This window comes from Rhinoderma darwinii, chromosome 1 (genome assembly GCF_050947455.1).
Source record: "Rhinoderma darwinii isolate aRhiDar2 chromosome 1, aRhiDar2.hap1, whole genome shotgun sequence".
Lineage (NCBI taxonomy): Eukaryota > Metazoa > Chordata > Amphibia > Anura > Rhinodermatidae > Rhinoderma > Rhinoderma darwinii.
This window is the reverse complement of record NC_134687.1, coordinates 149,834,662-149,858,392: the sequence shown is the minus strand read 5'-3', so window position 1 is coordinate 149,858,392 and position 23,731 is coordinate 149,834,662. Positions and strand designations below refer to the sequence as shown.

General features: G+C 41.9%; 1 protein-coding gene across 2 annotated transcripts in view; it reads left to right on the top strand.

The window, feature by feature from the left end:
* Positions 1 to 23,731, top strand: part of JADE1 (jade family PHD finger 1) — a 151,075-nt gene that overhangs the window by 41,494 nt on the left and 85,850 nt on the right. For both annotated transcript variants that reach the window (XM_075860454.1, XM_075860455.1), the window contains exon 2: positions 10,124 to 10,202. In XM_075860454.1, coding sequence (XP_075716569.1) covers positions 10,151 to 10,202 — 52 coding nt within the window. In that variant the 5' untranslated portion in view covers positions 10,124 to 10,150. The remainder of the gene's footprint in view (positions 1 to 10,123; positions 10,203 to 23,731) is intronic.

Below are 23,731 nucleotides of genomic sequence, written 5' to 3'. Positions count from 1 at the left end.
GGTTATATAGTTGTCAATATCCTTAAAATTCCAGGGACACTTTTATCATGCTATAATAAACTCAAATAATGGTGTATGCTGCCCAAATAATATCGCACAGTTCTATTGCATGACGCCTGCCTGTGTGGCTTTAGGCATGTGAAACATGTCCTGTTATATTCGGTAGACTAGGTTTCTTGGTGACACCTTCTCTGGGATCTGATGTGCACTGTGGATATTGGGCCTATTCTGGGATGGGGACCGGTAGGATTTGGGTGTTGTTTGGGCAGACCTCCTATTTCCTATTCATTGCTATTGAGGGTGAACGTGCTCTCCGTAGGACTTGGACTGCTGAGACATGCCATGAAAACTCTGAGCTGATACATGTTGTGCTGACCTAGCCACGCTTCTCCTTTTTTATATCAGAACTACAAGTATTTTTGAAGAAAAACCTAGTTATAAATATATTCAACCTTGCAAAATACTTCTGTTTATAGATTGATACACAAGCTCCAGAGTGCTTCCCAGGATTCTTACGACGTATCAATTGTTCTTATTTAAAGGGGTTTTCCCATCTTTGACATTTATAGCATATCCACAGGAACTTCTAAGGAAGTTACGGAAATCGCTTAGTACAGCGAGCATGGCTGTTTCCATAACGCCTGACCACCTCCTCAGATAGTGTCCGAGAGATGGGGGTCAGGTGGCCCTGTTTTAGAGAGAAAAGTAGGTGCAGGTCCCAGAACTGGGACCTGCATCTATCGAGATTTATGGCACATCCTGTGGATATGCCATAAATGTCTAAGATGGGAGTACTTTTTAATCTTAAATAATGATCGTTCAGTTTCTCTCTATGTGTCTCTACACAGTGATTGGTGCTACATGACTGATAGGAAGAATTAATGGTTTCCCAAGAGCCATGACTTCTAACCACAGTTTTATATTACAAATTGAGATAATTACTCAGAAGCCTCAGAATCGGTCTAGGTGGATTTATCTGTTCACATGACTATATCCCCGTGGATTTTTGAGCAGTAAAAACATCCAACAAATCATGTTTTTTTAACCTAAGGACTTCAAGACGTACAAGTGTTATAAAAACTTTATTCCCTTTAGCTCTTTAGTCTTGCAATGCATGATTAAAAAGTTAACAATATTATAATATGACATTTTCTACCCTGTTCCTATTAATGAAGGCCCAGGTCGCATCTTATATGCATGTGTCCAAGCCCCCTCTGCACAGGGGATTCCTGTGACTACATTAATGATGTCCTGGGGGGTCGATTAACAACCGTCCAATTGCAGAGCTTCTTCATTCAGGAACGTTGCCCTCAATATGAGTACTGTGTACAGGGGTCAGGGGCGTAACTAGCAAAGACTGGACCCCTTGTATATAGTGCCCCCGTGTACATTGTGCCATACAGCCCCCCCCTGTAGATTGTGCCATACAGGCCCTCCCCTGTAGATTGTGCCATACAGGCCCTCCCCTGTAGATTGTGCCATACAGGCCCTCCCCTGTAGATTGTGCCATACAGCCCCCCCCCCTGTAGATTGCGCCATACAGTCCCCCCCTGTAGATTTTGCCATACAGCCCCTCCTGTAAGCCGTGCTATACAGCCCCCTGTAGCTAGCGCCATACAGCAGACAAAGAAATGGCGACAGCACACTGCGAACACTAATACCACCTAAGCCACTAAATATAAATAAATATGCATTACTGCTAAATCTACTTACAAATAGGGAGGTTCTTAGTGCACATTTTGATCAAAAAGTGGTTGCCCACCTGCCACGACAAGGCGACCTCTGTAAGGTGGGGACCTACTCTGCACATACACCAAGAACTGGGACTAAGCCTACATATATATATGGGGATGGTAGGAACCAGCATTAAACTAATTAAAATCACCCCTGTAGCTGGCGTTGTACAGCTCCCCCCTGTAGCTAGCGCCATACAGCCCCCTTCCGTAGATAGCGCCATATAGCGACCCCCCCATCTGTAGATAGCGTCATATAACGACCCCCAAACAAATAGAACAAAAAAAGTTATACTCACCTAGGCCCTGTTCCCACGACGAACGGAGCGAATCATCGCCGACGGAATCCTTGCGTAGGCCTGTGTGATCCAGTGACATCATCACGCCGGCCTGCACAGGGATCCTGTCCCTGCACCTGATAGGCTGCAGGCCGAACGTGGCCTGTAGCCTAGTAAATGGCAAAATAGGGAGATACCTCCCTGTTGTACCATAGTGTTCAATAATATCTGCGTCCTAAGGACGCAGATACTATTGAATGTAGCGTTTCTAACGCTGTAGCAGCCATAGTGACTGCTAGCGTCACCACTGAAAATGGGGGGGGGGGCTCGGGCATGAGCCCACTCCTGCCGCGGGCCCCGTAGCAGCCGCTATGGCTGCTACAACAGTAGTTATGCCACTGACAGTGGTTATTAGTGGCGGAGCTGATTTTTTTCAGGAGTGCGCAATGCCATCAAAGCCAGCACGTAAATGAATGGGCTTCTGCCACAGGGACCGTGACATTAACCTGTTAATTTAATTGAGGTGGTGGTAAAGGTTTACCAGAAAAGAGGGAAATGCGCCATCAATACTTTTTAATCCTGATGAAAAGTATGTGAAATATTAAAACGGTTCATCAGAATCCACATCTGTTATAGGTTTAGTAGGGCTACTTCTTAAAGACATAAGGAGATGGGCGCTATAATGTAGGTGACAGCAGTGCTTTTTATTTAGAAAAAGATCTATTTTTACCACTTTATGAGCGATTTTTAGCTTTATTCTAATTAGTTTCTTAATGCCCAAGTGGGCGTGTTTCTACTTTTGACCAAGTGGGCGTTGTACAGAGGAGTGTATGACGCTGACCAATCAGCGTCATGCACTTCTCTCCATTCATTTACACAGCACTAGTGATATCGCTATGTGCAGCCACATACACAAAGACTAACGTTACTGCAGTGTCCTGACAATGAATATACATTACCTCCAGCCAGGACGTGATGTGTATTCAGAATCCTGACACTTCTGAATCTTTTCTGTGAGATTTCCAGCAAGGCAAACGTAATCTCGTTTGAAATGTCAGGTTACATCGTAATCTCGCGAGATTACGCTTGCCTTGCTGGAAATCTCACAGAAAAGATTCAGAAGTGTCAGGACAGGATCTGCGTCATATATATCTAGGAACAAAACACAATAAGAAAGCATACCTGGTAGTACTATATACCATACGAAGTTATAAGTGCAAAGTGCACTGGTCAAGAGGGCATCCTCTTGTGGGCCCTATGGGGGGAACAAGGCTGTCCACAGCCAGGCACAATGATAAGACTATCGATATCTGCAATAACAAAAAGTTCCAGGGAAGAAATTGAAGCAGAGTCATGAAATCAGAAACGCAATAGTATGAGGCATTATTTGGAGAGGAGCCAAAGGGAACATAAGTGAGGTAGATTCAACACTGGCAAGGTCGGCAGTCAGCAGGAGGTGGGGTTTGCAGATGGATTGGAGGGCATCCTCACGTTTGTAAACAAAGTAGTCCAGGCTGGCAGCTCCATCTGGAGAATGCAGAGTTCAGGGAGGAAGATGGGGAGATTGCATTGGATTTCACTGTAGAGACTTTGACCAGTAGTCACGAAGAGGGGAAAGAGGAGCCACCGTAGTAAGGCCCCATGCACATGACAGTATTTTTATCTATCCCAAAAAACTGACCGTAAATACGGATCAGTAGGCATCTGTATTCCATCCGTATATACGGATCTTTACAAAAATAGGGAGGTTGCAAATGATGTCATCAACATGTTGCCTAGCAATGCTTCCGTAAATACGGACGGTTTACGGATGCACATCAGTTGCCGTCCGTATTTACGGAAGCTCCCATAGACTTCTATGGGAGAGTCCTTGCCGTAATTACTGACAAGAATAGGACAGGTTCTATAATTTTTTCAGCACGGACACCCATCAGTAAAAATACTGGAAGGTGTCCGTGGTCAATAGAAATGAAAGGATCTGTAATTACTGATGAAAAAAACCAGTGGTGTGCATGGGGCCCCTACTTCAGCAATTTCGCAAGATTTATCTCTGAATTTGATGTTGTCATGATAATCGCCCAGAGGTATAAATGACAGCCGCTCACCTTGTTTAATTCATTATTTAAATAAAATATAGATATTAAGGACATTGCGATATCCGATATATAAAGTCCGCACTCACCATCCCACATTTCGGTCATCTGGATAAATCTCTGCAACCCATTCTAAACAGGGATTTATGTGAACAGTATCTATGATTTAGCATAAATTGAGAAAAACGGTGATCGTGGTTCAGTGTGATCCTGGATCGTGGAAAATTAGAGCGCCACTTCCCCTTCCTCCACTTTAAGGCCTCCTTCACACGCACAATTTTTCTGCTAATTTAAACTAGATAACAAAAAAGCTAGTGTTATTAAAATGTGACATTTAATGGTGTTTTTAGTGCCATTTTTCATTTGGTGTTACTTTGTACATCCTTTTTTTTCCCTGGCATTTTTGAAGTCCTATAGAACGCCCTGGCTATTCGATTAACAAGGTTCCATTCACTCGTGGTTTTGTATACCCCTTCCATTATATGCTAGCCATGTTTAGGTTGATCTGGTAGAGTGCCAGACTCTGAGATATTTGAGTTCTTATTCTGTACACTTAATGTTATTGTCTCTCCGTTCTAATCGTATGTGGTACTTACAATGATTCATTAACCCCTTAACGCACCATGACGTAACTGTACGTCAAGGTGAGCAGTAAGTTCGCGCACCTTGAAGTACAGTAACGTCAGTGCTTTGACAGTTAACCGCCGCGCGGCGCTACACCGCAGCGGCGGTTAACTGTGCAGGGTGTCAGCCCTGCTCTCCCCGTTGCCGATCAGCGGCCTGTCGCTGCTGATATCGGCAGTTAACCCCTTAATTGCGGCGCTCGATTTTCAACGCCACAATTAAGGTCGTTAGCGCCGATCGGCAGCCCCCATGTGAAATCACGGGGGCTGGCGATGGTACCCATGGCAACCGGACGCCAGACAATGGCTTCCGGGTTGCCATGTACAGAAGCCTATGAGGACCACCCCTAGGGTGGTCGTCGTAGGCTTCCTGTCAGTGTGACTGTCACGTCACAATGACAGTTGGAATGCATTACACTACCTGTGTAGTGTAATGTATTCCAGCAGCGATCAGAGCTGCAAGTCTAAGTGTCCCCTAGGGGGACAAGTAAAAAAAGTAAATAAAAAGAATAAAAATGTTTTAAAAAAAGTGTAAAAATAAAAGTTATAAGTGATATAAACAAGAACTTACGTAAAAAAAATGACACATATTTGGTATCACCGCGTTCATAACGACCCCAACTATAAAACTATAATATTATTTTTCTCGTACGGTGAACGGCGCAAAAAAAATAAACGAAAAACAATCACTATTTTTTGGTCACCACCCCTCCCAAAATATACAATAAAAAGTGATCAAAAAGTCGCATGTACGCCAAAATGGTACCGATAAAAACTACAACCCGTCCCGCAAAAAACAAGCCCTTACACAGCTTTTTTGACTGAAAAATAAAAAAGTTACGGCTCTCAGAATATGGTGACACGAAAAATAAATTATTTTCTAAATAAGTTATTTTATTGCACAAATGCTGCAAAATGTAAAAAAAACTATATACATATGGTATCGCCGTAATCGTACCGACCCGCAGAATAAAATATAATAGTCATTTATAGCCCAGGGTGAACGCCGTCAAAAATAAATAAAAATCATTGTCAGAATTGATGGTTTTTGGTTACCTTGCTTGCCGAAAAATTGAATAAAAAGTGATCAACAAAATCGCATGTACCCCAAAATGGTACCAATGAAAATTACAGATTGTCCCGCAACAAATAAGCCCTCACACGGCTTCAGTGGTGAAAAAAATAAAAAAAGTTCCGGCTCCCAGATTATGGCAATTCAAAATGTACAGAGCGTTCCAAAAGCGGATAGGATCGGGTGCCATTTATAAGTGTGACACTGGCCACATATCTGCGGATTATTATTTATTTACCCCATTATTATACCCTCTTATTATGCCCCTCATGTACTCTGCCCAGCCTACATATGCCCCCACATTATAAACTGAAATACCAGCAAAACGCCAGAGCTACTACCAAGCAAAATATGCGCTCCAAAAGCCAAATGGCGTCCCTCCCTTCTGAGCCCTACAGCATGCCCAAACAGCAGTTTACGTCCACCGATATGGCATTGCCATACCCGGGAGAACCCTGTTAATATTTTATGTGGTATTTGTGGCACAAACTGGGCACAACATATAGTGCACTAAAATGACACATCAGTGGAAAATTTTAATTTTCACGCTGCACCATCCGCTGCAAAATTAAACCCTTCGCGCACCATGACTTAATAGCATGTCGTGGTGCGGGGGGTTATATATGGAGCATCTCACGCGCTGAGCCTGCGCCATACGCTGCGGGTGTCAGCTGTGTATTACAGCTGATACCCGGGACTAACGGACAGAAACAGCGATCGCGCTGTTACAGGAGCCTGTAAAAATCACAATATACTGCAATACATTAGTATTGCAGTGTATTCTACCAGTGATCTAACGATCGCTGGTTCAAGTCTCCAAGGGGGACTAATAAAATGTGTAAAAACAAAAGTAAATAGTTATTATCAGTGGAAAAAATTAAATAAATATTTAAAGTCCAAAAAGAAACCCTTTTCAAATTTTTTCTCTAAAGTAATGTAAAAAAATACACAAAATTGGTATCGCTGCGTCCGTAAAAGTCCAAGCTATTAGAATATACCATTATTTAACTCACACGGTAAACACCGTGAAAAATAAAGAATTTTAAACGGCAAAATCGCAGTTTTTTGGTCACCCTGGCTCTACCAAAAAATGTAATAAAAAGTCTTATGTACCAAAAAATGGTACCAATAAAAACTACAGCTCGTCCCGCAAAAAATATGCCCTCACACCGCTCTATTGACAGAAAAATAAAAAAGTAGTGGCTCTCGGAAAGCGGGGAGGAAAAACGAAAAAGCAAAACATGAATCAGTTCGTAAAGGGTTAATTACTTTCGAATGAAAAAACATTTATGACCACATGTGGGGTATTGCCGTACTCGGGAGAAATTGCTTTACAAATGTTGGGGTGCATTTTCTCCTTTATCCTTTGTGAAATTGAAAAAATTCAACATTTTAGTGGAAATAATGTTGATATTAATTTTCACGCCCTAATTCTAATAAATTCTGCAAAAGACGTGTGGGGCCTAAATGCTCACTATACCCCTAGATAGATTCCTTAAGTGGTGTAGTTTCCCAAATGGGGTTACTTTTGGGGGGCTTCCACTGTTTCGGTCTCTCAGGGGCTTTGCAAATTCGACATGACACCCAAAAACTATTCCAGCTAAATTTGAGCTCCAAAAGCCAAATAGCGCTCCTTCCCTTCTAAGCCCCGGTGTGGGTCCAAACAGCAGTTTATTACCACATATGGGGTATTTACGTAATCAGGAGAAATTGTTTTACAAATGTTGGGGCGCTTTTTCTCCTTTATTCCTTGTAAAAATTAAAAATGGCTACCTTTTTTCAGAAAAAAAGTAGATTTTTACCTTTACAGACTAATTCCAATGAATTCAGCAAAACAACGGTGGGGTCAAAATGCTAACTTTACCCCTAGAAAAATTCCTTGAGGGGTGTAGCTTCCAAAATGGGGTCACTATTGGGGGGTTTCCACGGTTTTCATCCCTCCAGTGCATTGCAAACGCGACACGGCACTGAAAACTATTCCAGCAAAATCAGAAATCCAAAATCCAAATGGTGCTCCTTCTCTTCTGAGGCCTGCTGTGGGTCCAAACAGCAGTTTATTACCACATATGGGGTATTGCTATAATCGGAAGAAATTGCTTTACATATGTTGGGGTGTTTTTTTCTACTTTATTCCTTGTAAAAATTTAAAATTTCTACGTTTTTTTCACCAAAAAAGTAGATTTTCATCTTCACATACTAATTCAAATAAATTTAGCAAAAAAACTGTGGGTTCAAAATGCTAACTATACCCATAGATAAATTCCTTGAGGGGTATAGTTTCCAAAATGGGGTCACTTTTGGGGGGTTTCCACTGTTTTGGCAGCACAAGACCTCCTCAAACCTGACATGGTGCCTAAAATATATTCTAAAAAAAGGAGGCCCAAAATCCACTAGGTGCTCCTTTGCTTCTGAGGCCTGTGTTTCAGTCCATTATCACACTAGGACCACATGTGGGATATTTCTAAAAACTGCAGAATCTGGGAAATAAATATTGAGTTGCATTTCTTGGGTAAAATCTTCTGTGGTACAGAATAAATTTATTAGAAATGAATTTTTTAATAAAAAAAATGAAATTTGTAAATTTCACCTCTACTTTGCTTTAATTCCTGTGAAACGCCTAAAGGTTTAAAACACTTTGTGAATGCTGTTTTGAATACTTTGAGGGGTGCAGTTTTCAAAATGGGGTGACTTCTGGGGACTTTCTAATATATAAGGCCCTCAAAGCCATTTCAGACCTGAACTGGTCCCTGAAAAAATAGCCTTTTGAAATTTTCTTGAAAATATGAGAAATTGCTGCTAAAGTTCTAAGTCTTGTAACGTCCTAGAAAAATAAGAGTGTTCAAAAAACGACGCAAACATAAAGTAGACATATGGGAAATATAAACTAGTAAGTATTTTGTGTGGTATAACTATCTGTTTTACAAGTAAATACATAAAAATTTAGAAAAATGCAAATTTTTGCTAATTTTCTCTAAATCTTGGCGTTTCTTACAAATAAATATTGAATTTAACGACAAAATTTTTTCAGCATCATAAAGTACAACATGTCACGAGAAAACAATCCCAGAATCGCTTGGATAGGTAAAAGCATTCTGGAGTTATTACCACATAAAGTGACACATGTCAGATTTGCAAAAATGGGGCTGGTCCTGAAGGCCAAAACAGGCTTAGATACTAAGGGGTTAATGAATGTCTGGCTTTTTATTGTTTACAGCAGTCATTGTTCCTCAACCCCATTCCCTTTTGTTTCTTTCTCAAGTTTTTTACTTGTATGCATTAAAAACAAAAAAAAACAAATATATAAATAATATTTTTTTACAAAGTGTGTATGTATAATTATTCTTTCTTCGAAGGAGCTATGTGAGGAACCCTATCGCTGTTGATTGACTGTTTTTTCCTATGGAAAATCAATTTTCTCTTGCCACTGATTGACAGAAAACTGTCAATCAGCGGCGAGAGGGAAAGTTATTGGCCGGACTCTTCCTCACAGTGCGATGCGAGCGCTGCACCGATTAAAATGTACGTTTTAAAAAAAGTACACCTCATCTAGACCTTTTAAGCTAATAACGCTGAAATCAAAAGGTGGTGGCCGATGCTCTCTAACCCTGCTGTATAAAGTGTGTTTTAATTGTGGGTAATGAAATATACCCTGTGAAGGAATTTGAAATTTCTTTAGCAATTCCTGACATTTTTTATAGTTCCATTTCTAATTAAATGTAAAACCAGTGATATACCCATCTTTTTCCAATATTCAACATCCTGCATAATATTAAAATGAAGCACCAATTTCCACAAAGTGGAGTAAACAAAGAATAATTCCATTTACAGAATTCCATCATTTGTGGTAGAATACATACTAAAATAGGAGGGGAAATTTGATTTAACAGTTGGACTTCTACAGTAATTTAGTTGATGGCTGTACAAGGCCAGAGACCATAAGGGCACCCACACAAGTAGTGGATTTGTTGCCGATTTTCCGCAGTGTTTTTACAGCAAAATTTGCATGTCCTCTGTTTGGCTTTTGCTGCGGATTTTACCCAGTCTACATTGAAAATGGTGAAATCCGCCGTGAACATTTACAACCGAAATGAGCATGCTGCGAATATGCTAGCTCGCAACATGCTCTCATTTCCATACAGAAAATATTCAGCAGCATGTGGTTAATATATTTTTAAAAACTTAATCCACTTGCCTTCAACAGTCTTCCACTTCTTCTGATTTTTCGACAAAATCTGCAACCAATCCGCTACGTGTGCAGGGGGTTTTAGTCATGTATCGGTGCACTTGACATTTGACATGTTTTGTATTTCTTCTTAACTTGCAGGTTGCCTGCTGTATCCCCGTGCAAACCATGAAACGTACACGACTGCCGAGCAGCAGTGAAGATTCTGATGACAATACCAGTAAGTAGTTAGTTTTTTCTGGTAAAATGTATTTAACAAAGGGCCTGTTCACATCACTGTTGGGTTCCGTTTGGGGTTTCCGTTCATCCGTTTTGTCAGAGGAACAGATGAACGGAAAGCCGAACGGAAACTATAGCTTCCGTTTGCATTACCATTGATTTCACAGTGAGCAAGATAGAAATGAAGGGGCTGCAGCACTCGTACGAGCGCTGCAGCCTCTTCAGAACAGCTGATCGGCGGGGGTCTCGGGAGTCAGACCCTGACCTATCCGCTATTGATGGCCTGTCCTGAGTATAGGTTATCAATTTTTATTGGCTGGAAAACCCCTTTAATCCAAAAAAAAAGGCTGGAGTAAGATGCGCCTAATTTATTGAGAAAATAGGCGCATCTCTAGCCATCCGTTCACCGGAAAATCAAATTTACGCTAGGAGCTGGCGCAGATTTGAGCTAAAGTTTATTTTGTGGCGTAAAATTATCGGACTGGGGTGGCCCCTCCCTCCTAATCCTCGCCTGCTTTTTTTAATAAGTGGCGGAGGCGCCGGAAAAATAGAAAAGTCACAAAATGTTTTAGTGAAACAAGTTTTTGCACTCAACTGTTGTAGAATGTGTAATAAATTGCCCTCACTGTGTTGGCAGGATAAAACCAGCAGTGTATTGGCAAGAGAGGCTGCTGAAAAATTGTGCCCATATTCTATCACCAGCGTCTGCAGGACAACGACAAGGGGGAATATACATTTCCTCGCCCCCCTGAAGGGTTATTTGTGCATCACTTCCACATTTAAATGGAGCCGTTTAGTCCATTAATTCACATCATACCAAAGGAAATTCTTCATAAAAAAACAGAAATGAATGGTTACTATGGGACGATACGTCATTTTCTAATTTATATAGTTCATGAGATAGACCGTGAAATCACTACATGTTAATAGTGAGCTACTATATTAACTTTAAAAAAATCCTGACGCCATATTTGGGGAGATTTATCAAAAGTGGGGCAAAGAAAAAGTTTGGCATGTACTCTTAGCAGCCAATCAGATATCAGCGTTCATGACTTAGAGTAAAGCAGCATCCTAATTTGTTACTATGAGCAACTACTCCAAATTTCTCTATTGCCTGACCAGCTTTTAATACGTCCTCCCGATACCTCTATCCATCACATACAGAACCCCCTCTCCCAGTCTCCTCTGTAGGAGTCAGAAACCCGCTGTTGTAGATGTGAAGTGGAGGGCTCTGCTTTGTGTACAGCCGCTGCTCATCACATACAGAACAGCAGGTCCATTGTGTGAGAGTGTCTGTATCTGACAGCAGATGGAGAGGTGTTATTACACACACACACAAATCTGGGAAGGGTCACATACTAAGAGTTGTTGGGAGCTGGATTTATGGGAAGCTGGTTCAACAATACAGACAACATTGAGCTGTCAGACCCACTAGAGAGCAAGCAGGAGTTTTAATAATGTTTGCAATAAAGTGGTTCACATTCTGAACATTCAAGGGTTTATTATGTTTTGACGGCAAAAGTAGTACTTCGTGCAGCGCTATCTTCGCCGTAAAATTTGCTGGAATTACCTTTTAAAGGGTCTGAACAGACAGATTCCAAGCCAAGTGTGAATATAGCCTTACTTAATTATATAACTTACAAAACGTATTATGTTTTCACATACTAACCGCCTTTATATTTATTTTACTTCTTTTTTGGAGGATTATTTTTATCTTTTATAATTTATTTATAATAAGGAGTTTCTTTTTTTTGGGGGGGGGGGGGTTTAGTGTATTGATGATTATGCCCGTCATCTTCCTATTCATGATGGTGTTCAGTTAGTAAGTAATATGATATATATTGTTGCGTCTTGCTTCATAGCTTTATCTCACGGAGCGTTGTACTACTGGCTGATACAATGTTTTTCGAAGCTTCGGCGGCAGTTTGTGGAGGATTTGTTTTTCTCCTTGCGTAGAAGGACAGAATTGCTTATTTTGGCAGTATAGCTGTGCTCTGTGTTTGCTCACCTGTCATGGTTTGGCTGAAGTCCTGACAGTAGCATGTGGACAGGCACAGGTGTCCATCCTGCAGCTTCCAGCAATGGGTTTTGACTTATGCCTTCTAATAAGTGGACAGTAGCTAATAATGACAAATAGAAAACACTGGCTAGTTTGATCCTTTTTGCATGAATTTGAGTTGATTGATACTAAAAACAACATGTGGGTAACTAAAAGTCTATCTTAATGTGTGATGATATGGCTTACACCATAAATAATCATAAAGGAATGGGTCTACACGTAATGTGAATTAGGAAACAACTGGAGAAGCTGCTCCCGCTGGTTCCTTAGTATCAGACTCCGTATCCGTATATATACAGCATACTGGAGAATAATAGATCACGTTTAGTGCTCCGTTTTTAAGAGGTTGTCTCACAATGAAATAATATATTTCTCAATTCAAAAAGCACTCTAAAGCAAAAATGGCCCTTTCCCTTTTTTTTTTTTTTTACTTCATTTTTTTAAAATTTATGTGGAATAAATGATGATGGGGTTAGAAAACTCACTGAGGGCTTTATCTTGTAGCATCGCCTCCATATTAGGCCACCGATCTAACGAACTGATACCTACAGCATTTGCTGTATGCAGAGGCGTAGCTAAAGGCTCATGGGCCCTGGTGCAGGAATTCAGTTTGGGCCCCCCTTCCCAACAGTACCAGACCCCTGTGCACGCCTATGCCCAGCCGCCTTGCCTGACAGACCCCATGAATGCCTCCACAGTATAATGTTCCCCATAGCTGACCCCACAGTATAATGCCCCATAGCTGCCCCAACACAGTATAATGCCCCCCATAGCTGCCCACACAGTATAATGCCCCCCATAGCTGCCCACAGTATAATGCCCCATAGATGCCCCACACAGTATAATGCCCCCATAGCTGTCCCCACAGTATATTGCCACCCATAGCTGCCCCATACAGTATAATGCACTCCATACAATATAATGCCCCCATACAGTATAATGCCCCCCATAGCTGTCCCATACAGTATAATGCCCCCCATAGTTGCCACATACAGTATTAAGCCCACATACAGTATAATGCCCTCAGCTGTCCTATACAGTATAATGCCCCCCATATAATATAATGCCCCCTCAGCAGCTACCATGTGTGTCCCCCCCCCTCCCATACCGGTATAATGCTCACATACCCAGTATAATGCCTCCATATGTACGTACCTAATAGAAAAATAATAACATAATTACTTTCCTATCCCCGTTCCCATGACGGGTGGAGAATCCTTCTCCTCCGGTCTGTGCTGTGAGTGACTCGGCGCAGACAGATGCGATGACGTCACTACATCGCGTCTGCCTGCGCCGAGCCGCTCGCGGCACAGTGAATGATCGAGCAAGACTCCAGCATTGCACTGAACTGCATTTGCGTCCCGAGGACGCAAATAAAGTTGGATACGTGGTCAGCGCTGTGGGGCAATGGGGGCCCTGCGGGCACCCCAGGCTTGGGGGCCCGGCCACAACTGCGACCGTTGCGACCCCTATAGCTACGCCACTGGCTCTATGGTGGAGGTAGCACAGGTGCAAAATACTGATGAACATCCACTAAGGGTATGTGCACACACACTAATTACGTCCGTAATTGACGGACGTATTTCGGCCGCAAGTCCCGGACCGAACACAGTGCAGGGAGCCGGGCTCCTAGCATCATAGTTATGTACGATGCTAGGAGTCCCTGCCTCGCTGCAGGACAACTGTCCCGTACTGAAAACATGATTACAGTACGGGACAGTTGTCCTGCAGCGAGGCAGGGACTCCTAGCATCGTACATAAGTATGATGCTAGGAGCCCGGCTCCCTGCACTGTGTTCGGTCCGGGACTTGCGACCGAAATACGTCCGTCAATTACAGACGTAATTAGTGTGTGTGCACATACCCTAACACACCTATCATCCATCACAGGGGTGGCTTATCGGTATTACAATTACACACAGATGATGCCAGATATGGTGCCAGTCACACATTTGCATGTAGTTCACCATGCTGGATTACAGCTTATTAGTTCGGATTCATTCACACGTTGAGGTATGGTTAGAACTGCATTAAAAAAACGCATACAAAAACTGTGTGCGTTTTAACTGCAATTTGGTGCGTTTTCAGTTTCTGTTAAAACCCCGGCTGCATCAAAATACGCACCACATAGAGATAAAAACACATGCGGTTTTCAGAAATGTTTTCAATGCGGTTCTAACCCCACCTCAACCACAACACGTGAATAGACCCTTACGCCCATACTATTGGATTAGGTGGGCTGCCCAGCACCTTCTAAGTGTACCTACCACACACAGTATCGACACCCTATTCACCCCCAACATCACAAGGCCAGGCTGTATCCTGCAAAATTGATTAACATAAGGTATTAATATACATTTTTTTGACAAAAAAACGCAAGCTCGCAACCTGCGTTCCTACGCCAACATTACAAATAAATCTGATCAAATCTACTAAAAATCACAGAAAAGGGTCATACTGATACAAGAGCAGGGGCAGGTTAAAATACCAATTCCCAGCAGGATGCAGAAAATCCACAATGCTATATGGGTGACTGGTACCCTACATAAGCCTGATCTGTGTGGTATTGATCTACTAAGCAGCCACCCCCCTCATGAATAGTAGGTGTGAGAGTGGCTGTTCATCAGTATTTTGCACCTGTGCAGCCTCCCTCTATATAGCATTGTGGCTTGTCTGCATCCTGCTGGGAATTTATTTTTAACCTGCCCTTCTACTGGCAAGTATGGCCTTTTTCTGTGATTTTTTTTTTTTTTTGTAGATTTTATCCCGTTGTGTGTGATTTCTTTTAGGAAGACTCATTAGGAGGACTTTCTGAGCAATATCCAGATACAAACATTTTTTAAAAAGGATTCCATTGAAAAGCTTTTGCGCTGTATAACAAAATTTTCCAGGTCTTTAATACTGATGGCCTATCCAATATTTGGATCACCACCGATCAGCAGAATGAAGAGGCCGCAGAACTCTTAACTAGCACCATGTGCCTTCTGGTGTACTTGCTTCAAAAAAAGGATTATACAGCAATTCTGACACGGATTTTCAAATTTTTCTTGCTTGACGTTAAAATGAGCATCTTATTAGTCCAGCTAGAGACTGAGAGAGATCATGATTTCAAGTGTATTCTAGAGCTAAACTTCATCATTGTCCACCTGGAGCTGACAAGCTCCTCCCATGCACAATCCTGATATCCCACATGCCCCGTACAAGCTGCAGTCCCCCTTGGCTGTCGCACATGCTCAGTACAAGCTGCTATCTACCTGGCACTTACATATACTCGGTACAAGCTGCAGTCTCCCTGGCTGCAAAGAAAGAAAAAAAAGCAGCAGATGGAGTTAGGAGCGGTAATTCCACATTGAAATTGCTACTGTAGGACGTTCTCTCTCACTGCAGCTTGTAAAAATCCCTTTAATTGAACTTCACTTGTACAAATGTGTGCACCTCCTTTTTAAGTGTATTGTGTAGCTCTGCGAAAAGCTAAATCTAGATGGAGACATGGGACGTGAGGTCAACATATAGCAACATGTAGCCAAGGTATTGTCACATCTGTCTACAAACAAATGACATGCAATATGACTATAAAACAAAGGGACAAATTTCAATGTCCATTTGTATCCTAGTCAGTACAGATGGAAACATGAAGGTGGCTGCATCACATGGTGTCTTTCTGCCAGCTTGGCGACAGAAGTTACCATGTAGCCTTAGCAGCCTCAACCGCCCGTCACGATTTGGATTGCCTTTACAATTGAAAAGCAAAGTTTCTTCATATTGGAGTGCCTAGTTAAGTAGCTGGCCGGTGATACGGTTTTGTCCGTTCTGCTTTAATTACAATAGAACCATACTTATTGCTGCTTTTTCATCTGTTCCTGGACGAGTTTTTATTGACGTGTGATTTATGATCGGCAGGAGCACCGATCTAACAATTGTGAGCGTAGCCCTATTGATGATAATACCGTGTTTCCCCGAAAGTAAGACAGTGTCTTACTTTCTTTTTATCCCCAAAAGCCCGACTATGTCTTACTTTCGGGGTATGTCTTATATTGTAAAAAAATTGTCGAATTTTTTTTTTTTTTTTTTTCACAAACTTTATTTAACTGTTTTACATTTTTTTTTTTTAGTCCCACCAGGGGACTTCACTATGCGATGTGCCGATCGCATATATAATGCTTTGGTATACTTAGTATACCGAAGCATTATTGCCTGTCAGTGTAAAACTGACAGGCAACCTATTAGGTCATGCCTCCGGCATCGCCTAACAGGCAGATGCTGAAGGCAGACCTGGGGGTCTTTGTTAGACCCCCGGCTGTCATGGAAACCCGACGGCGACCCGCGATTTGTTTGCGGGGGCGCCGATCGGGTGACAGAGGGAGCTCCCCCCTCTGTCAAACACATTAAATGCCGCTGTCACTATTGACAGCGGTATTTAATGGGTTAAACTGCCGGAATCGGCGCGCGCTTCGATTCCGGCAGTTGCAGCAGGAGCAAGTGCAGGGGACGGCGCGGTGACATATGGAGAGGGGGCGGCGCGGAAGTGGGCAGGAGGCGGCAATACCCCCGTGTTTCCCCGAAAGTAAGACATATGTCTTACTTTCGGGGTACGGCTTATATTAGCCGACCCCCCTGAAACCCCCGATACGTCTTACAATCGGGGGTGTCTTACTATCGGGGAAACACGGTAGTAGTAGAGAGCATTGCCATAGGCTGACATAAGAGCCAATGAATGTGTTGCATAAAGAGGTAGTGTGGTCTTTGTAGGGGCAGGCAAGTTGTAGCCATGTGGTTAAGGGCCTGTTCACATCAGCGTTGGGCTCCTGAACATAGGTTCCGTTCGACCTCTCCGTCGGATGAACCGATGAACGGAAAGCCCAATGGAAACAATATATTTTGTTTGCATTACCATTGACTTTAATGGTAATGCTTCCTTTGCAGTTGGTTTTCATTTATTTCCGTTCCGTAAAGTTTCTGTTTTTTCCATGGCAACAATATCTTAGTCGACTTTCATTGTGTGCTCCGAGTGTTTCACATGTGGCGTATCTTCTTCAGTGTCTTAAGTTATCTCAGATAGGGTTGTCACAATACCAGAATTTGGACCTAGATACCGATACTTTGTGTAGTGTTACATAGTTCGTATGGTTGAAAAAACACACATGTCTATCAAGTTCAACCAAGTAATGGGAAAAGGGAATGGAGAAATGTCTACACATTGACATAGGAGCTGATATTTTTTCATTCTAGGAAATGATCTAAGCCTTCTTTAAAGCCATCTACTGTCCCTGCTGTGACCAGCTCCTGCGGTAGGCTATTCCATAAATTCACCGTTCTCACAGTAAAGAAGGCTTGTCACCTCTGCAGGTTGAACCTTTCTTTTTCCAGACGGAGGGAGTGCCCCCTAGTTTTTTTAGGGTGTTTTACATGGAACAGGATTTCACCATATTTTTTGTATGTGCCATTCATATATTTATATAAGTTAATCATGTCCCCCCTTAGTCGTCTTTTTTCAAGGCTAAATCGGTTTAGTTGTTTTAATATTTCCTCATAACTTAGATTCTCCATGCCCCTTATTAGCTTCGTTGCTCTTTGAATTTTTTCCAACATCCTTTCTATGAACTGGAGCCCAGAAATGAACTGCATATTCTAGATGAAGCCTCACTAATGCTTTGTAAAGTGGTAATATTACATCCCTGTCCCGCGAGTTCATGCCTCTTTTAATACACTACAATATTTTGCTGGCCTTTGAAGCAGCTGATTGACATTGCATGCTGTTATTGAGTTTATGATCTACAAGTACAAACCAGATACTTCTCAACAAGTGACTCCCCCAGTGTAGCTCCCCTAGGACATATGATGCATGCAGATTGTTGGTACCCAGATGCATAACTTTACAATTATCTACATTAAACCTAATTTGCCAAGTGGATGCTCAAACACTCAGTGTGTCCAAATCGGCTTGTAATTTACGAACATCTTCTATAGACTGAACAATACTACATAGCTTGGTGTCATCTGCAAAAATAGAAATAGTGCTAGTAATCCCATCCTCTATATCATTAATAAATAAATTGAATAATAGTGGTCCCATCACTGAACCCTGGGGTACACCACTTATAACCGGGGACCATTCAGAGTAGGAATCATTGACTACATCTCTCTGGATACGGTCCTTGAGCCAATTCTCAATCCAATTACAAACGATACTTTCTAAACCTATAGTCCTTAATTTACCCATTAGACGTCTATCAGGGACGGTGTCAAATGCTTTTGCAAAGTCTAAAAACACTATATCCACAGCGGCCTCTCTGCCTAGGCTTCTGCTCACCTCTTCATTAAAACAAATCAAGTTGGTCTGACAACTTCTGTCCTTAGTAAAACCGTGCTGGCTGTCACTTATAATACCAGCCGGACTTCTGCTTCAACGACACGATCGAAGTTTACTTCAATCGCGGCCGTTTAACCCATTAAATGCTGCGGTCAATAGCTATCACGGCATTTAACTTGTTTACAGAGGGAGAGAGCTCCCTCTATCACCCATCGGCGGCCAGCAAATGCAATCGCGGGTCTCCAATGGGGTGACATGGCAGCCGGGGGCCTCATAAAAGCCCCCAGGTCTGCCTTGGGCATATGCCTATTAGGATGCGCCAGAGAGACTTCCTAATAGATTGCCTGTCAGATTTACACTGACCGGCAATAATGCTTTGATATACTAAGTATACCAAAGCATTATAGTAGCGATCTAAAGATCGCATAGTAAAGTCCCCTAATGGGACTAAAAATAAGTAAGTAATGTGAAATAAAAAAATAAATACAAATTTTCTCCATTAAAAAGTGGTTTTATTTAGTAAAAGTGTAAAAAATTAATAAAAGTACACCTATATGGTATCGCCATGACCATAATGACTCAAACAATAAAGTTTAATATGTAATTTAAACCGCAAGGTGAACACCGTAAAAAAAATTGCAAAAAACAATGGCGAAATTGCTATTTTTTTTCATTGCCCCCTAAAAAAGTCATAATAAAATTTAATCAATAAGTCTAATGTACTTCAAAACAGTACCAATCAAAACTGCTACTTTCTATTCCCCCACAAAAAGTTAATAAAAGTTAATAAAAAAATGATATGTACCCCAAAATGGTGCCATTTAAAAGTAAAACTAATACCGCAAAAAAACAAGTCCTCATACAGCAATGTCGATGGAAAAATAAACAAGTTATAGCTCTTTGAATGCGACTATAGAAAAACAAAAAGAATAGCTTGGTCATTAGGGCCTAAAATAGGCTGGTCACTAACGGGTTAATATCCCTGTAACTAAAATCTCCCATTATCACTACAGTACCCCCCCCCCCCCTCCTGTGCAGCCCGCTCCATCTGTTTATATAGCTGACATTCCATCTCCTCAGTTATATTGGGGGGGTCTATAGATTACACCAAAAGTAATTTTTTCAGTGTTTTCCCCCCTTTGTATTTCCACCCACAAGGTTTCAAAACCCCCCACAATCTTCACCCTCTAATGTCCCTTTCACACTCGCCTTCATATCGCTTCTCACATACAGACATACACCACCGCCTTTCACATTTCATCCTGTCTTTCCGAAACAGTGTAAAACCCTGTAGATTTACAGCCCAGTCATGAGAAAAGTCTAGCCATGTATCAGCAACACCAACTATATCTATATGTTCCTCCAGTACCAAGGCCTCCAGCTCCCCCATTTTGCTTGCTAGACTTCTGGCATTTGTGAACATACACTTTAAATCACTTGCCTTTGTTTTTCTTTTTTATTATCAGAAATGTGATTATTTGACATTATTTGGGCATTTTTATTTTCATTGCGGTTTTGTAACAAAAGGATCTCCTTATCCTGTTGTTTAGTCCACTCCCCACAATCTGTTTCTCCACCCTCCAATATAGTCTGACCCCTCTCTAACCTGACTACCCCTTTATTTTCTACATTGACCTCCCTCCTCAGCCCTAGTTTAAATACTCCGCCACCCCAGCTAGAATTCTCTCTCCCAGCACAGCGGACCCCCTTCCATTGAGGTGCAAATCATCTGCAGAATACAGTTTTTACCCCAATGAAAAGTCAGCCCAGTGCTCTAGGAACCCAAAGCCTTCTCCTCTACACCAAGACTTAAGCCATGCATTTAACGCCTTGAGCTCCCGCTGTCTTTCCTGTGATGCGCATGGCACAGGCAGTATTCCTAAGAATACAACCTTGGAGGTCCTTTCCTTCAGCTTGTAGCCTAGTTCTGGAAAGCTAGTGCTTACCGCATTTTGCCGTATCTATACGCCAAATGCATGGCACCGGCTCAGAAGCTGAGCCGGTGCCATCGTCGCCGGATGTCAGCGGTATCTTACAGCTGACTTCCGGCTGTAATCGCGGGGACCGAAACTAGCTTCGATCCCCGCCATTAACTCCTTAAATGCAGCGCTCAAACGAGATCGCTGCATTTAAGGTGTTTGTAGCTCATCAGAACACCGGAAATAGAAATTGCCGGGGTTCCGGTGGCTGCAATGGCAACCGGAGGCCTAATACTGGCCTCCCAGTCTGCCTAGCACGGAAGACGTTCAGGACCCGCCCGGCGGCGGAGCCTGAATGGCTTCCGTAGCCGCCGGCAAGATGGCGCTGGCTCAGGAGCTGAGCCGGCGTCATCAGCAGTCGATGTCCGCTGTATGTTACAGCTGACATCCACCTGTAACGGCAGGAACCGGAGCTAGCTCCGATCCGGGTCATTAACCCCTTCGATGCAGTGATCGAAAGTGATCGCTGCATCTTAGCGGTTGCTAGCAGATCGCCAGCCCTGACAGCCAATCAGGACTGGCGACTGCTGCTATGGCAACAGGAGACTCAATAGCCTCCTGCTCTGCCATTACGGAAGCCGATCAGGTCCCGCCGGGAGGCCCCTGTAAAAATAACCTTTTGAAATGTTCTTGAAAATGGGAGAAATTGCGGCAAAATTTCAAAACCTTGTAATGTCCTAGAAAAATAAAAGGATGTTCAAAAAATTATGCCAATCTAAAGTAGACATATGGGGCATGTTAATTAGCAACAATTTTGCGTGGTATAACTGCCTGTCATACAAGCAGATACATTTAAAGTGAGAAAAATGCAAATTTTTGCAATTTTTTGCTACATTTTGCTGTTTTTCACAATTAAATACTGAACGTATCGAACAAATTTTGCCAGTAACATAAAGTCCAATGTGTCACAAGAAAACAATCTCAGAATCGCTTGGATAGGTTAAAGCATTCCAAAGTTATTATATCAGATTTGAAAAATTAGGCTGTCAGGAAGGTCAAAAGTGGCCAAATAGGGAAGGGGTTAGTGTGAGGCAGGAGGTGCGATGACTTTTGAACCTCCATGTGCCTTACGTTAATAGTAATTAACCCCATCATGTACCACACACATTAACCCAATGTTGTACATTGACTGTGAGGAACATGATGATGTTAATTACTATTAATGTGAGGCACATGGAGGTTCAAAGTTCATCACACCTCGTGCCTCACATCAAAAAATGGAAGAACTTTTTTTTTTTTAATGTTGGCAAAGTATCGTTTTGGTGTCGAGTATCACAACTGGTGGATAAAATACTGGGAGGGTCTGGTGATGATCTAGCTGTCGTGGGCCATGTGGGAACCAATGATAGAATACATGGTAGGTGGAGGAGCCTTAAGAATAATTTTAACCCCTTCACTCTTTGGCCACTTTTGACCTTCCTGACAAAGTGAAACATGTCAGATTTGAAAAATGAGGCCTGGACGTTTGACAGGGCTCAGAAGTGAAAGCGTACCATGTAAAATTGAGGCCTAATTTGGCAATTTACAAAGTATTGGTTCACAATTGCAGAGGCTCAGATGTGAAATAATAAAAATAAACCTCTGAGAAGTGACCCCATTTTGGAAACTGCACCCCTCAAGGCATTTATTAAGGGGTGTAGTGAGCATTTTCACCCCACAGGTCTTTTCCATAAATGAATGCGCTGCGGTTGGTGCAAAGTACAAAATATTTTTCCCTAGATATGCCACTTCAGTGACAAATATGTTGTGCCCAGCTTGTGCCACTGAAGACACCCACCCCAAATATTGTTAAAAGGGTTCTCCCGGGTATGGCGATGCCATATATGTGGAAGTAAACTGCTCTTTGGGCATGCTGTCGAGTCCAGAAGGGAGGGAACGCCATTTGGCTTTTGGAGGGCGGATTTTTCATGGTAGTAGTTTTGTTTGAGTATTGCTGGTGTTTCCATTTATAATGTGGGGGTACATGTAAGCCGGGCAGGGTATAACAGGCGCATAGTCAGGTGGTATAATAATAGGGTAAAAAAAACAATAAAATGATCCATAGATGTGTGTTACGCTGTGCTCAATCCTTTCTGCACAGGCCGGTGTCGCACTGATAAATGGTGTTCTTTCTTATCCCCTTTTTGGTCCACACTCTGCACCTTTGCAGTTTGGGGAATTTTGCTAGAAAAGTGTTGTCCTGGTATAATACGGGCGCCCTAGCTTCCAACAGATATGTTTGGTCCCTACGCTTCCTGATTCCCTAATTTTGGGGCCTTGATAAATCGCCTCTTGAAACAGAAGAAATGTTCCCCTCGGGCCGGCACAACTGCATATTTTTCTTTCCTGACTTATTGGAGCCTTAACTAATTTTATTTTTTCATAGACTTCGTGTTATGAGGGCTTTTTTTTTTTTGCGGGATGAGCTGTAGTTATTATTGGTACCATTTTGGGGTACAAGCATCTTTTTAATCACTTTTTATCCTATTTTTTGGGAGGCCAGGTAACCAAAAAACCGCAATTCTGGCAGTTTTTTTTTTTTAGTTTTTTTTTTTTTATACGGCGTTTCCTGCGTTAAATAAATCACATGTTAACTTTATTTTGCGGCTCAGTACGATTCTGGCGATACCTAATTTATGGCACTTTTTTATGTTTTGTACAATGAAATTACTTTAACTTTTTCGTCGACGGCGCTGTATGAGGGCTTGTTTTTTGCGAGACGAGCTATAGTTTTCGTAGGTACCATTTTTGGATACGTGCGACTTTTTGATCACTTTTTATTCCAATATTTATAGGGCAAATGACCAAAAAACAGAAATTCTGGTATAGGTTTTTATGGGTTTTTTTTTTAACGCTGTTCACTGCGTGCAATAAAAAATATAGTATTTTTATAGATCAGGCCGTTATGGCCGTGGCGATACCAAATATGTATGTTTTATTATTTTTTTTCAATAATAAAGGACTTGATAAGGGAACTGGGCGATTTGTGTTTTACTTTATTACTTGAAACTTTTATTATGTTTTCATGCTTTTTTTTTTTTTTTTTTACACTTTTTTTTTTTACACTTTTTTTTATACTTTTTGTTACACTTTTTCAAGTCCCACTAGGGGAGTTGAAGGTCCAACTGTCTGATTATTTCTTTTTCTAATACATTGTACTACCTACGTAGTGCAATGTATTAGAACTGTCAGTTACTGACAGCA